General features: G+C 26.1%; 1 protein-coding gene across 4 annotated transcripts in view; it reads right to left on the bottom strand.

Moving 5' to 3' along the window:
* The window catches only part of LOC129618770 (formin-J-like), a 180,701-nt gene that overhangs the window by 38,480 nt on the left and 125,256 nt on the right, over positions 1 to 16,965 (bottom strand). For all 4 annotated transcript variants that reach the window (XM_055533744.1, XM_055533742.1, XM_055533743.1 and 1 more), the window contains one exon: positions 512 to 3,272. In XM_055533744.1, the coding sequence (XP_055389719.1) occupies positions 512 to 3,131 (2,620 nt within the window). In that variant the 5' untranslated portion in view covers positions 3,132 to 3,272. The remainder of the gene's footprint in view (positions 1 to 511; positions 3,273 to 16,965) is intronic.

Below are 16,965 nucleotides of genomic sequence, written 5' to 3' on the forward strand. Positions count from 1 at the left end.
AGGTTAAATTATGTCTTCAATTTTAATTTAGTTTAGACAGATAAAACTTTTTAGGTCAGCTTGCTTATAAAGATTTTTACTAGAAATATTTATAGCATAAAAAGAACGTGTTTTGAAACAAGATTTGCGAAGAAACGGGTTCTTATCAAAAAGTACTTTAATTTGCCCTTTCACAAGAACTGTAATTTGATTCAACAAACGGTCAAATATTTTTGAGTTACAGGCAGCCGTCTTGAAGGATATACTGAAAATAACGAAAGAAAGATTTCTTTTTTTTTTTTAAAAAACCCAGCTCAATTACTTTGCCGAAATTTCAAACTGAAGTGTGAAGTGGTTATTAACTAATCTCAACATTTGGTAAGATAAAATAGCTACTTTAATATTGTGAAACAAAAAGCAAGTAGGAATTGCAAACTGTAATATCTGTGACATAGAAGTATAGGAAAAACTCAAATCATTTTTAAAATCTTTGAATAAACAAAAATGTTATACAGTAGAAATTACAACTTACCTTTTCCTGCTTGATCTATACTTGAAGTACTTGCCGATGTTTGAGATTTTTTCCAACCTTTTTTTGCCCAAAAACTGCGAGCTTTTGATTCAGTAGGCGTCGTTACTTTACTATTAATTTGTTCCATTGTACTTAACTTTGAAAAATTTAATATTTTTTTACCGTGGGAGGATTGTATAATAAATGGATTACAATTACTATTATTTTTATTATTACCACTAGTTACTTCAATGTTACCCTTTAAATTTCTAAAATTAGTTTGATTAGATCTTTGTGATGATCGACTATTTTTCGTTAATTGTTCACTAATCGTACTGAAATTACTTTCACTAAAACTAACGCTGAATTTTTGATTTGATTTTTCATGATTTTGTGTTTCTTGAACATCTTCTTTTAAAATTTGATCGTTACCTGTTTTCTTTGTTGTATTCAATAATTTTTTCGAAGAAATTATATTAGACAGAGCGGCATTTGTTTTATGATAACGTAAACTGCCAATATAACTAGCACCGCTACTACCACTAAATCCACTATCTAAATCTGTATTTCCAGCACACGTTGACGATAAAATATTTGAAGAAGGTGTGTTACTAACTTCTATAGGTGGAGCAGAAGCTTCACCAATTGAACAAGTATTTGAAGCAACACAAAATGATATTGTATTGGAGATACCACTGCTAACTGATGAAATTATATTAGTACATTGTGTCGGTGCATTTAAGAGTTCATCAATATTATCAGCTGATTTATTAGGTTTTGATGTTTTAGATTTATTATTACCTTTTCTATTATTTAACGATTGAGATGAGCTAGAACTTGAAATGTCCGAGATATGTTGCAATATCGGTGATGTTTCTTTTCCGGTTGGACTAATGTTGGGTGGAGTTTTAGGCATCAACATTGCTTCTACAGATAAATTCAATTCACCAAGTATTTTTCGATGGTTTGATTGAACTCGACGGAATTCTTCTTCAACCATTGATAACTTCATAGCACCAGATGGTGGTTTACTGGTTTGTGAACATCCACCTTTTGTTTCAGATTCGATTTCTTCATAGAAATTTTCTTGAAGTGATGATGCTATTTTTGCTTGATAACTTTGTCTTACAGCAGGTGATACAAGAATTTTATGTTTCTTTCCTTTTGACAGTAGAGCTCTAATTGAATTTGGTGGTGGAGGACGATTAGGTGATTCTGAAACATCTTGTTGTTCTGGCGTTGGTATATTTGAATGACGCATTGCAGCACCTGGTTCATAGTAAGCGTATGAATAATCATGATGAAAAGGATGTGGATGCTGTAATGGTATATCATCGATTATTTCATTATTTCCAAAAAAAGTATCAGTGTTAAATGAAGCACCAGATGTTATAGGTAAATTATGTGACCATTTAACATTTGCTTCTAATGTTGCTGCATTATAACCACAACCACTATTGCTACTTTGACTACTTGAACAACTTTCATTTGTACCCATTAGATTATAATTATAATTTTTAATGTTAGATGATGGTAGTTGTTGTGATTTTTTACCTCGAAGCGATTTTATTAGAGACATTTGTTGAGCAAAATGTAATGGTTGCTGTTGTTGTTGTTGTTGTTGCTGTTGATGTAATGCAGATTCTTGTTCATTGCATACTTCTATAGCATCTAAATCTAATATTGGATATCTTTTTTGTTGAATTTTTATTTGTTTTTGTTGATTTTTACTTTTGCTACTTATTATGTTGCTCTTGATTTGACCTCCTGCCATTAAAAATTCTGACGAAGAAGGTTTAGTTCTATCTAAAAGTTCAGAACTTTCATTATTATCTCTACCACAAGTAGCAATATTATTTGTAAAATCTAAATCTGTTGATGATGGTGATGATGCAATAGAAACGGTAAGATTACTGGAAGGTGTTACAAAAGGTATTGTTGATGTAGGTGTTATTATAGACGGATGAACAGAAGTTGAAATATTCGATGCCAAAGAGTTCTTATTCATTGCACCTGCTGTTATTGTTGCTGATGTTGATAATATTTCCGGAGAATGTTTTTGTTTTGGTGATTGTTGCAGAAGATTTTGATTCAATTGTAAACTTTTTGTTGAAGAATTTGTACTATTATTGCTACTCGAATTATTATTATTATTATTATTCTGATTGTTATTTGTGCTCCTATTTGAACTATTTCTTTGTGGACTTAATGGATTCATTATTATTTGTTCCGTAGTATAATTTAAATGTTTTTGTTTTTGATTTTCTTTCTTCTCTATTATATCCTTGTGATCGATTCGATAACAAGGATGTAGTTGAATTTGATTTTGATTTTGATAATAGTGTTGATGTTGATGATGAAAAATCTTTTGTTGATGTAATTCGTTGTCGTAATAATGTTCTGGATAATAAATATCGGTTTGATTTTTGTTTTGTTGAAGATCCCAATTTTGTTCCTCTTCTATTTGATAATAAGGATGATGATATTGTGAAGGATAATTTTGATATTGATGTTCTTCGCTTTCTTTTAATTCTTGTTGTTTTACAGTTTCGTTTTTCGATTGTGTGAAAATTTCTTTTTCTATTATTTCCTGCTTCTGCTCCTTCTTTCGCCTTCCGCCACCCAAACATGTGGTATCCATTACACATGATGTTAGTTATTATAAGTGTATATTTCACGCTTTTTTAAGCATCTAACTGCTCGAAATTTTTAATTTGTTATTTAAGGTTTTGTCTCTTTTGTTGCAGTGTAATTTTGTGTTAATAATTTTTTACTATTTTTCCTGGAAATAAATAAAAAGCAAGGCTTATTAAAATTATAATTAATGAAATAAATTTGGATATTAAGTTCAAGGAAGGTACTTTTAGAAATTACATAATATTATAATATTATGTAATTTCTAAAAGTATAATAATTTTTACATTACACTGATTTTTTTTTGATTGTACCAATTTTTAAGTTATACCAATATTTTGTTGACATGGCGTGTCAATTTTAGAAATATATAGAGATATTTCAATACTGAATAATTTTGCAGAAGAATTTTTTTTAAAATATGAAGTAGTTTATAAGCTACACGTGAACTCAAAGTGTCACTCACTGTAAATTAATAAATAATTAGTGAAATAAGTAGTGCTAGCCCAATATAGTACTTTATTTCAATTCTCTGCTCTAAAGTATACGCTCCCAAAGTATTCTGTTCTTTAAACAAATCACGATCTCAACCATTGCATAGCAATAGAGGCAAAGGTTTCAGATTCTATATTAAATTTTCCTTATTTTATTTAAAACTATATTATATAATTTATTTAAACAACTCATAATGAAAAATTGTAATTAAATTTCTGATATTTTAATTATTATGGTAATTTCATATTAAATACTTGTAGTCCTGATTAAAAAATTTTCTTTTTAACGTAAAATTGTTTAATATAAATTTATAAATATATTTGTATAATACATAATATAAAAACCTAATATGACTACATACATATAAATTAAATAGAAAATCAGAAAATCAAAAAAAAAAATGAAAAAGAAAATTTTATATCCTTTCAATTTTTCTTACCATTTTTTTAAACATTTTGGAGCAAACAACAAGCAAATTGAGTAAAACAAAAAAAAAAAAAAAATTAAGAGGAGAAAACGACGACTGAAAGTAGATATCCAATATACAAACAAGTCTTTTAACAAATCACTTCCTCATCTTGTTAAGTACGATAATTAATTAAATAATGAAAGAAAATTGAATTCTATCAGACCGGAAATTAGCTTCGCATTTAATATGTATATGTATATATATGTATAATATTATATAATAGCATAGAATTTCTATTATGTACAAAATAACCAACATACAATTTATTGCTCTTCCCAAACATCCAAAATAATATTATATAGCGAAGACAAGCAAATATTATGATAAAAAGAAAGAAAAGGTAAAGTGCACAAGGTTACACAGCAAATGAATAATAAGTTTAACATAATTAAATATACATAAAATAGTAATGTTGTACCTACATGTACATACCTTTTAAGCATCCATATCGTCGTTCAATAAGGTCTTATGTAAAAAATATAAGAGCATACGAATATTATAAAAGTAATGTTATGCATCTAAAAGAATGTAGTAATAATAAGTTCTCTGTAGCGTATATGTACATACATATATATATATAGTTTATATATATAAGACATAATTATATAGATGTATTTAAGGTAAAAAATATAATAAAATTGAGTTATAGTTTATACCTTGTAATATTGTTTGTGCACAGGAATAAAAAGAAAATTGAGTATTATAGAGCTGATGATGATCAAGATACCACCGCAGTAAGGGTAAAATTGTCTATAATAATTTGATTTTGACAATATGCGTTTATATTTTATTCGTATGTGTGTATGTATATTTATTTACACTATAATAAAGTATGAGAATACGTTCTTTTATGCAGGAGCTCAACTGTTTTTATATTGTACAATAAAACCGTATTCAACAGTTATGTAATATTTCTTTAGAAAAAGAGAAAAACAAAAAACAATGGAAAATGTGTTTAAAGCTCCATACTTATGTGGCATTAAATTTATACTGAAATGTTGGGAAAAAAAACTATTATGGTACTTGCTATATGGGAAATAAAAAATAATAAATTTTGTAAAATAATATTTAAGTTAACAACATGGAAATTATAGGATTCGACAGAGGAAAATAATGAGAATTATTACGAAATATTGTAGGCAGAAATTGTAAAATTCTAGTTGTCCGAATGGAAATTAATCAAACCAAATTTAAAAATAATAATTTAGGCACTTTAACATATTTACAACGATTCTAAATGTTTACTTTTAAATGAGTTGCTCGGGCTATATAAGATCGATTTTTGAGCATACCCTATAAAAGTTGCATATCAATTATATATTAAATTTTCTTCAGACCATTCTCTAAATTATTTGCTTGGGATTTGAAGCTTTTTTTAACTGATTTACAAAAAATATCTCTAAAGAAATGTTGGAAAGTTGTGCAAGATCATATTTTTTGACGATTTTTCTTGTACCTTTAAAATATTGGAATCAAATTCAAAAAGTGTTAGATTCGTTAGAGCTCTTTCGCGTCTGTATGTCTAGTGTACTATGTATGAATCATACGTTCATATTTCGTTGAAGACTTATTTTCATTTACAACACGTTCATGTTTCGTAAACTTTATAATAAGCGTGAAATGAATTTTTCGTATACCAGTCAAAATTTCACTAATATGTAATTCAAAACTGAAAAAACAAAATTTTCAAAAAAGTAAACTGAAGAGAAAGGAAATCGAGTTACAAAACTAAAAGTGACAACAAAGTACTTTCTTTTACTTCAAATAAGAAAAACTTATGACTGTATTTAGAGGTATGCAAACAGTTGAACATGTACAATTTAAGAAGACCTGTGCGTTTTTCTTTTACAGAATAAGCTAAGTAGCTACCAACAAAGTTTTCTTCTCTCGTGAAATAAGTAAAGTTCAAAAAAATGAACAAAAACTTTTTTTTTTGTGAATTCTAAAGTTTTTCGTTTGATTTTTTTCTTATATAGTTTGACTTGCTTGTTGATAGATTGAAGTCTTTACCTTAAGGTCCCACATAGTGTAGTGATATGAGAACATTTTTTTTTAAATATTGTTATACAAGTATGTGTTTGTCTTCGTGGGTATTGAGTTTTTTTTTGTATCGTATTTTTGTAAAAATGGTGGTAAAAATTATTTCTGCACGCTTGATTTAATAATAAAAACTTCTTAAACTTCCTGTTTAATGTTATTTTAAAGGTTCGATTGATACTATACCACTATACTTTTAACTTTTAAAATAACATTATGGATTTCTCTTATTTTAAAATTGCTATTTAAGTTACTTAACCATATATTTATTGTTTTTAAGTTTGAAAATATTAAAAGTTTCTATGAGGAACAAATTAAAAAAAAACAACACACTTTAAAATTTTTTTTTAATTTAAAGAAGTTAAAGTTCAATTTCGTCAACTTAGTCTAATCACTTTATTTCAATTTTAGTGTTATTTTAATTTTAAAGCTATTTTTAAACGATTTCTTCCTAGTATAAGCTATTAAGAGAAATTTTTCCATGCCTAAGAATGAACAAGGGCATAGCAGGAATACGAAATTTATCAAGGTATTGTGAGTTTAAATCAAGACCAATAAATTTCTAATATTAAAGTTTTCTATGGCAGATATTAATTTAAAATTATCAAGTGTGAATAAAAATTAAGTTATGGAGTGACTTGAGAGGGAAAGCAAGTTGAATTTTATTAATCTATTTGGTTGCTTAAAATTGCATATTTACCTTTAAGACTTTTTTTTTAATTGCACGTCACGTTCAATTTTTTATTCAAGTTTTTTTTGGGTATAACTTTCGTTCTGAAAAAGATAGAACTTCAAACAAGTAGTTTCTGAAAAGCCTAGTAAAGAGCGTAAAAAAGACATGCTGCTTGATTCATTTTGTATTTTATGTATCTTCCGAATACCAAGCATTTAAACTTTAAAGAAAATAAAATTTTTCTCTTGATTTTTTCAGTTTTTTCTAGTTAGATAATTTCGTAAGAAATTTTTGAAAACCGTGAACATTTTTTTTATACAAAATTATTCCCAGCTGCTTAAGCTTTAATTTAAGTCCCCAAACATTAACAAATTTTTTATGGTACAGAAGATGTAGCACAAAAACCATCTCTAAGTGAAGATTTTATAGGCCCTATTTTTCACTATTTTTGATTTTTATTGATTTTAAGCGCTGTAATTATTAATCATCATTAATTTTGGATCGCAAAACTCACTCAAAAAAATAGTTGACATTTTTAAGAGTCGTTATGCTCTGAAAACTATAAACCATCTGAATTTTAATGTTTTTATTGAAATGTAACAAATAAAAACAAAATTAAATCGAAATTTTATACAAACTTTTAATTTAAAAAACAAAAATTTATTTTAAAAAATTTGAAATTTTTGAAAAGAAAAACTAGAATTTTGTATTAGGGAAAACACAAAAAAAATCTAGTAATCAAAAAATTTTTTTCGAAACTTTTCTTGGTAAAAAAATTAATAGGTTTTTAATTTTTGCCAGTTTTTATAAGAAATAGTACCTATATGGTTTGAAATTTTTAAATGCATTTTCCACAGATTGGGTGCAATTTAAAAATTTAAAAAAAATATTTTCGAAATCTAGACACCATTTAGCATCCGAAATTAATAAAATTAATCAGCTCTAGCGAATTTTTAAAGACTTGCCATACAAATTTTGACATTTATTCGAATAGAAAATTTTTTTTTTTTTTGCAATACGAAAATTTAATTTTTTTACACAAAATTGAGTTTGTAAATGATATGGTATCAATATTATAGAACTAATAAATAATTGAATGGGATTAATAAATTTTAAACATATTTCTAGAAAAACTAAAATTGGTGTACGGCAGGTGCAACTAAAGAGGTGTTCCAGTAAAGCAATTAATTCAAAACATGCGATTGAATAGACTTGAAATAAATAGATTTGAAAGAAGAATAACAAAATTTTTTGCCGAATTAGGTGAATTTCATAAGAAAATTTGGTTTTTGTTTTCAGAAATTTGTAAAATTTTTGGATAATTAGTTCGTGTTTTTTCCAAATTTTTTGATAAAGGAATAATTAATTGATTTTAATTGAATTGGTGGCTCAAAATTTTTGTGCTATATCTTCTGTACCATAAAAATTTTTTTAATGTTTTTGTATAAAATTTGTAAAATTTTTTAATTTCAATCGTATATGTTGTTGTATACCTTTGTAAATCATCCTGTATATATTTTAAAACGAATTAAATTCCTTATGTACCACTTTGCATGGAAACTATTGATTTATGAATTTTGAACTCAGAATATGTTTCGATTATTTAGTGCATTATTCCCAGATAATTCCCTAGAAATTACATCGATTTTTAAAGACATTATTACTAAAAACACATTCTAATTTCAATCTGATTAACAAAACTTTGACTACATTCTATACTAAGTTAAAGAGGAAACATGACCGTAATCTATTATGCATGTTAAATCAAAGGATTGTTGCTTTTTAAGTACACATTAAGAAAATCATAATATCTGATTCACAAATTACAATGCTTTTAAATGTTTAAAAAATGATTCATGAATAATAATTAGCACTTTATACTCTTTCTCTTTCTCATCGTTTTCTGCAATTTTAATCAATCATAATGCTTGTATATTTTCCTTGATTTTCTATGCGCTCATATAGTTACTGTTCATGACTTCCAATTTGTATTGCGAATAGGTAATATTATTAGAGTAACAAAAGAAGGAGTAACAAGTAAAAACGTTTCAGTCGGTATGAACCGATTGAATTATACCCTGCACCTTTCATTGTTGTATAGCAATTACTCAAACCTGTGAAACCATTCTATAGAAACTTCACGGATATGCCTGACCTATAACTGAACACACAACTACCAAGTTTCATGAATCTGACTATATTTTTTTCCAAATATTTAAAATTAGCTTTTGGAGTTGTATGGCAGGTACCCAAACCTGCCAAGCAATTCCACAAAAACTTTGCTAATATATCTGATCTATAATTGGACACACAACTGCCAAGTTTCATGAATCTAACTTTATTACTTTTCCAAATATTTAAAATAAGCTTTTGGACTTGTATGGGAGCCACTCGAACCTGTCAAGCAATTTCACCAAAACTTCAGAAATATCTTTGACCTATAATTGGACACACAACTGCCAAGTTTTATGAATCTGGCTTTATTATTTTTCCAAATATTTAAAATTAGCTTTTGGAGTTGTATGGCAGGTACCCGAACCTGCCAAGCAATTCCACTAAAACTTCGCAAATATATCTGATCTATAATTGGACACACAACTGCCAAGTTTCATGAATTTGACTTTATTATTTTTCCAAATATTTAAAATTAGCTTTTGGAGTTGTATGGCAGGTACCCGAACCTGTCAAGCAATTCCACTAAAACTTCACAGGTATATCTGATCTATAATTGGACACACAACTGCCAAGTTTCATGAATCTAACTTCGTTATTTTTCCAAATATTTAAAGTAAGCTTTTGGACTTGTATGGGAGCTACTCGAACCTGTCAAGCAATTCCACAAAAACTTCAGAAATATCTTTGACCTATAATTGGACACACGACTGCCAAGTTTCATGAATCTGACTTTATTATTTTGCCGATTATAAAAAATTTGCTTTTGGAGTTGTATGGCAGCCACCCGAACCGGTGCAGCTATCTCATTAGAATTTTTAGAGCTTATGTAGAATATAATTGGACACATGTATACAAAATTTTATATTTGTACCTTTATTAGTTTTTGAAATAATTAAAATAAACTCTTTGAGTTGTATGGCAGCTACCCGAACCCGTTGTCCGAATTGGTCCAATAACAATAGGGTTCGTCCTTGGCACAAAAGAAGCAACTTGTGAAAGTTTGGTGTCGATTGCATTATTCGTTTTTGAGTTATCGTGCGATCGGACGGACGGACGGACGGACGGACGGACGGACGGACGGACGGACGGACATGTCTAAATCAACGCAGAATTTTACGCTGAGCAAGAATATATATATATGTCCATACCGCAGGTGACTCCTTCAAGTAGTTACAAACTCCATACCAAAGTTAATATACCCTTCACGAAGTGCAGGGTATAAAAATTGAAAACAAAATTTATAATGATTTCTTTCATTTTATATCCTTTTTCTCCAAAAACTACATGATTATACCATTATGCATGACAAAAGAAGTACATTATAGTAATAATGTGTTTTTGTATGTCATGTTTAAAGCTATAACATAGAACACCAAATTGTTGTTTAAAATATTTATTTTAATGAATCACTGCCTTAAGGATAACAATAAAGATTTCTTTACTGTTCTTCCAATAATAAACATATAATGAGTAATAATATATTTGATGCCGTTTTCTATTGTCTTCCCTTCCAACATTCATGTGCTTACTAATTTTTGTGTTTTTACTTTTTCAATGTGGAGTTCAAGTATATTGCATATGTAGATGGGTATGGGTATAAAAATGAAGTGACTGTGTCAATATTTTAACTTTCATTAAACTTCTTCAAATAAAATTTTTTTTTATAGAAAACGTTTATATTATGATAAATGAGAATTCAAGAACTATTTCAATAAATAAAATGAAGATTTATAAAAGTAAAAATGAAATTATTTCAATTGTAACATAACAACAATAAGATATCAATATAAAAAATTGATAGCTTCCAACAATACTATTATGTAAATGAGTATTTTAGGAGTATATTTAGTGAATGATCCCATATTCGGGAAACAGTTACTTGGTATTTGGTGGCTGCCATTATGTCACATATTTGGGTGTATGATGGCTGCGATATTAAGGTAGGAAACCATTGCTATTTCCATATCGATCTACAAGAAACCGGCAGTTTACAATGTGCATTAATACAGAATAAAAATTACTCTATATGCCTTTTTAATTGTTATTTGGCTTCTATGTTAATAAATAAATAAAAAGAATTACATACATCTATGTACAAAGAGAAATTAGAATGAGATTCTCATCTCAAAAGGAGTCGATGATGATAGATCTCATATATATAGCATTTTCAGCATTTCTTTGTACGTTTTTTAAACTCTTTAAATAAATAGAATGTTAAACTTATTTTCGTACTATAAACACTATAAGACGACAAACTAATAGTTGTAAGAAAGGACATTTATGGGCATGCTTTTCTATTTACATGCGTGTATAAATGTATATATAGATTATATGATAGTTGTGTGCATGTTTATGCATGAGTGCATGTGGTATTTATTTCCATTACCATATATGAGCTAATAACACATACATTCTTCCGCTGTTTTGAAAAACAAAGATCTATGTGGATCTTTGAAACTTAATAAATTCATTGATGTTACCATAACAGCATGCGGTTCTTTTGACAATTTAATTTCTTAAAATAGTACGCTGTTTCAGCTAAATTGTATAGTAAAACAATGAGAATTCTGTAATTGAAGTGATGTAAAAAATTATCTAATTCATTTTAAAATCATAGAGTTGAAGAATATTTCTTACAACAGTGGTTTGTAACTCAAACTTAACAAATGCAGAATACATAAAATACTGAAGAATATTTAAAAAAATTATTAAGAGGTTATTATTGTCCCCTTACGACGCCTAAGTTTTCAAAAAATATTTGAAAGAAAACCTTATACTTCGACTTCAGAGTAATAAAATTTCAATTATGAATGACTTTATCTTAAAATATAGGATTTATTGGCTAAATACTGAGAACATTGATAATAATTTTTCAATTTAGTAAATTTTATTGCGGCATATAGTATGTCATTTTAAGACATTTTTCAAAATATATCGTTGAATTAATAAAATAAAATGCTTTGATATAATAAACTTTAACACTTTCATTGTTTCTCATATCAATCATTTTAAAATATTATAAAAATATAATAATGTCAAATAAAATAAAGAATAAATATGTCAAAAATAATATTGTCAAATAATAATATTAAATAACATGAAAAATATGTCAAAAAAATATGCCAATAAAATACGATAATGATAATAAATAAGCAGAATTACACTGAAAATATTTTTTACACGATAAAAAAAGGATAATTAATTTTTATTCAATATTATCCTTATGTAAATTTTATTTTTAGTACTTAATATTTTCAAAATATTTCTGACATTATTGTCGCTCATGTCGTTTACATGTAAATAAAATAATAAATCGTAAATATTTATAATTATAATTTCAATAGAATTTAGTTTGTATACACATATGTAAATTCATACATTCATTGTAATTAAAAATTTTACTCCATTTTAATTTAGAACAGTATGGTAAAACTGAATAATTTCACGCTTAGTACTCGTACAAGCTTAAGATATTGTAATCTGTATTAAAGTTAATAGTACTGGTAAATTCGGTTTACTCGTGTAATTCTAAAACTCCTTTCGAAGTTTTAGCCGAATCAGTTTTTGAAAATCTCAAAACACAGAGCGATTCTCAGTTTAATAAGAATAATTTAATATTATTGAATACAAAAGAAATCTTATTTTTGCAAATATTATTTTAAAAAACGCAGTTTTCATACAATAATCCTTCAAAATTTTCCAAAGATTAACACTTGTTTTGACTGAGATTGTGGCAGTAAGCGTCGACTTTATTCTGACTTAAGGCGTTATTCATTATTTATACTAGTATATTTTGTCAAACCTTGCCAAATTCATCACACTCTTCTTGAATCCCATATACATTATCCCTTTTTGATCATTTTTATGAGTTTGATTGGAAATTAGGTTACATAATTATTACAAGATTTCAGAAGATTCTTTATAGCAAAAATTATAATTTTTCCTTTGAAATTAATTAGTGCATAATTTCTGTTAAAAGAAAATATTCCGGGTTGAATAAATTGAGAATTCAAACTAATATTTTTTAGTTTACACATACAAAATATGCAATCAAAATTTTAAACGCTATTTTGAGGGAAATTTCAAATATTGTGTAAAATTATGTAAGGATGAGAAAAATTTTTTTAATTTTTTTCCCTAAAAATTGTACAGCTTCCATAGCTTTCCAAAAAAAAAAAAAATCCTACTTAATTCTTTGATTGAACCCTTTTGAGCTTTATGCAAATTACATACACAAATATCAAAGCTTAATAGTTTCTTTATTTGTTTTAATTTTTTCTTTTTTCAAATTAAATTGGTAAAACTCATCCTTTGCAACACTCATTCATTCTTAAGATGACTTTGTGTTCAATTGAAGCAAAAATTTTTATTTAAAGGGAAATACGACAAACACATTTTTTTTTTTTAACACATACCATCAACTTGAAAAATTTTTTTGTAAAATATAGGGAAACAAAAAATTTAAACGATTGTGGGGTTCAAAAAAATAAAATTGTGATTTAAAAAAAAAAAAAAAATGTGTTAAGAGTTGCAGCTCTACTTTTTTTTCTCCCTATGTGATTTTTTTTTTTGTTTTCGATTCTTTTCTTTCCCCTTTCATTAAAATGCATATTGCCCAATGCAAGCAAGAATGCATAATTTTCAAGTATCATTTTATAATGTAAAACTTTTAACCCAGATTTTTATCTAAATAAGCAAATATTTTACATTAGAAATTAAAAATGAAAAAAAAAAAATTATTATTTTGCATATTTTGTTTTACATTTTTATTAGGGGTGTGTTTAAAATGACAGTTCATTATACTTTAAGTGCCTCATGTAAAATTTTAAAATATTTCATTTTCAGTTATAAAAAATTTTTTTTGTTTATGAAGTTTTGTCGTCAAAGACTACACATAATTGTATGGGAAAATTGTTAAAAACTGGTTTTGGAAACTGTGAAGAGTTTGGTTTAACTAGAAATATATTGTTTTCCGAAAATTGGTAAACCCGGAAAATATTCAAAATTTGGTATAAATTAAATTTGTTGTAAGCACACTGAACTGAATTTTAGTGTTAGAAAGATTGGAAATAACATAAAAACTGAATTTTATTCAAAATGTGCGAATTATGGAGTTTTTATTTTGGATGACCATATCCCTATCTCATTATGAAGCTTAATGAAATTATAATCAACTGTCGGCAGATGAATATTTTTTAAAATTTCATTTTTCAAAAAATTACCATAAAAAATTACCATATAAAGAATAAGCGGCCCTTCACAGTCTTTATCACCTTATATTCTAATTTATTTTTAAACTTTTAATTTGTATTAATTTTAAAATTTATATTAATTTATGAACATTTTTGAGAATGAACAGCTTTCTATTTTATAAAATACCATCGCTTATTATTAATAATTATTTATTATGTAATAATATTGTCATTTAATAGGAGGAACACTAATTAAACAAGAAAAATATAGGCCAATATATCTGAACTGAATAAAATGCGGCTTGATATATAAATAATAACTTCATTTATATTAAATTTTCAGGAACTATTTATTTCCACTACTATTATAATAAGAACATACTCCTAACATAAAATATTTTAATATTATTTTAATATTAAAATAATATTATAACAGACCACTTGTCTTGCCCTATATATTTTATGTTATTCAAATTGTCAATTAATAAAAAATTTATATAAAAAATATTTAATTTTTATAAATCACATTATAGCTAAGTGTTTGTAAATCGTATTCAGGGCCTATATTATTTAAATTTAAATATTAATTCAAAATAAATATATAAAATAGTTATACAAAATTAAATTGTTATATGAATGTATATTTAATAATTTTAAATTAATGGCAATGATATATGCATAAATTATTCATAAAAACAAAATGTAGGACAAATTACAAAATGATTTAACCATAAATAAAATTAAATACCTTAAAATAATGGCATTATTTTACAAAAAAATTAATTGAAAAACAAAATGCTCGTGGTTTTTATATTAATTGCATAAATTAAGGGGCAGACTATAAAAAATTTCTCTTTTTTTTTTGAAATTAAATAAATAAAATTAAATACAAAAGATTTTCTTTAAAACTATTTTTATTAAATAAATTTCAGATCGTTTTTTATTTACTTTTATTTTCATAATAAAATTATTATAAGCGAAAATCAAAAAAAATTTCTTAAATAAATTAAAAATGCAAAAATTCAATTTTTGACCTTTATACTCACAATAATTATTTTTATTTAAATATTTTTATAAATAAAAAAAAAACGTTAAATGCGGAATCTCAATAATTTTTTATGCAAGGAATGAATTCTTTGTGCAATTTATAATTAAAAAAAAAATATATACCTAATTATTTTGTGTATGTTGCACAGTTCAGTGGGTTTATGTTTTCCATTTAAACTTTTAAATTAAAATATTATTTCTTTTGATACTCGTATTTTGTTTTCACAAAGAACAAAAATAATACTCGTATAATAAAAATGATAATGAAATCACATAAATATAGCAATGTATATAGTAGTATGTATATAGGTAATAATAAAATTCTTCGATATTTTTTTTTAACTCTTCTTGTATGACAAATCAAATAACATATACAAAGAAAATAAAAAAAAATTGCAGCTTAAAGCAAACATATTATTAATATACAGAATAAGCAATAAATAAGGATTTAATTAAAAAAGAATAAAACTGTATTAAATAACTTTATTCTTTAATTTCAAGACTATTATACACATACATACATTTGTAATGTACAAGTTTTTCAATTGAATACGATATAGTGTCTACAATAATGAATATTACGGAGGAATAATAGGAAGAAGAGGGCAAAAATGTATAATAAATAAAATATACGAGTACTATGATGTTGGAATTAAACTGAAATAAGATCTACCTTAATAAATTCTTTTGTGTTACTTACTCGTATATATATTGTATATATTTTTATATACACAAAATGCAGTCTCGGTATTGTTATTTTATATAAAATCAACTATGTATAAGCATAATAGCATACATGGTCTTATGCTATTATGCTTATACAAAATATTTGTGCGTGTATACCAGTGACGACGTATAAATTATTTTTTATAAACGATTTCAGTTTTTAATTTAGGTAAGTGAGGAAACGCGATTTTTTCATAAGTATTTTAAAAATGAAAATATTATCAGAATATAATATTATGTATGCCCCGTGCTAGGTAGTGCCATCCTTATATTCTCAACAATTACAATTTTTGGAGCAAACTTAAGGTTGTTATATTTTTATTACATTTATGTATATTTCAATTACCAGATTTTATTTATTATAAAATTACCGAGGAATTGATTCGGGTAGCTGCTATACAACTTCAAAAATTATTTGGTTATATCCAAGAAAGTATTAAAGCTGTTTTATTGAAATTTTGCACAAGCGAATATATTGGTAAGGCCAATGTATTTGATAAATTGAAATTGCTTGGCTCCTAATGATAGCTGACATACAACTTGAAAAGTTATTTGGTTACAAATCTTAAAAACTGTTCAACATACAGTACTGAAATTTTGAAAAATAAAATATTAGCAGCTATATTAATTTAAAGTTGTTGAATTAATTTAAAGTTGTTAATCTCTGAACAATTGTGATAGCTGCAATACCATTCTAAAAGATATTTAGCATTATCTCAGAAATTATTGGAGTTATAATATAGAAATTTCGTGAAAACAAGTGTATTAGGGCTGTTATGTGTGATTTATTGGCTGCTTGCGGTAGTTACCATACAACCAATAATAGTTTGGCTATATCTTAGAAAATATTGAAAACACAGTACTGAAATTTTGAATAAATTAATATGATAATACGGCAACTTCAAGTCATAGTCTGTCCCATAGTCAGCCATGGCATATTTACTCGCACATAGGATAACAAATTCGTACGGGTATCACAGAGTTGACACGGTCAACTCTATTTTTTCTCGTTTTAATTTCAAAATTT

Source organism: Condylostylus longicornis, unplaced genomic scaffold (assembly GCF_029603195.1).
Source record: "Condylostylus longicornis isolate FDR11 unplaced genomic scaffold, ASM2960319v2 ptg000010l, whole genome shotgun sequence".
Taxonomy (NCBI): Eukaryota; Metazoa; Arthropoda; class Insecta; order Diptera; family Dolichopodidae; genus Condylostylus; species Condylostylus longicornis.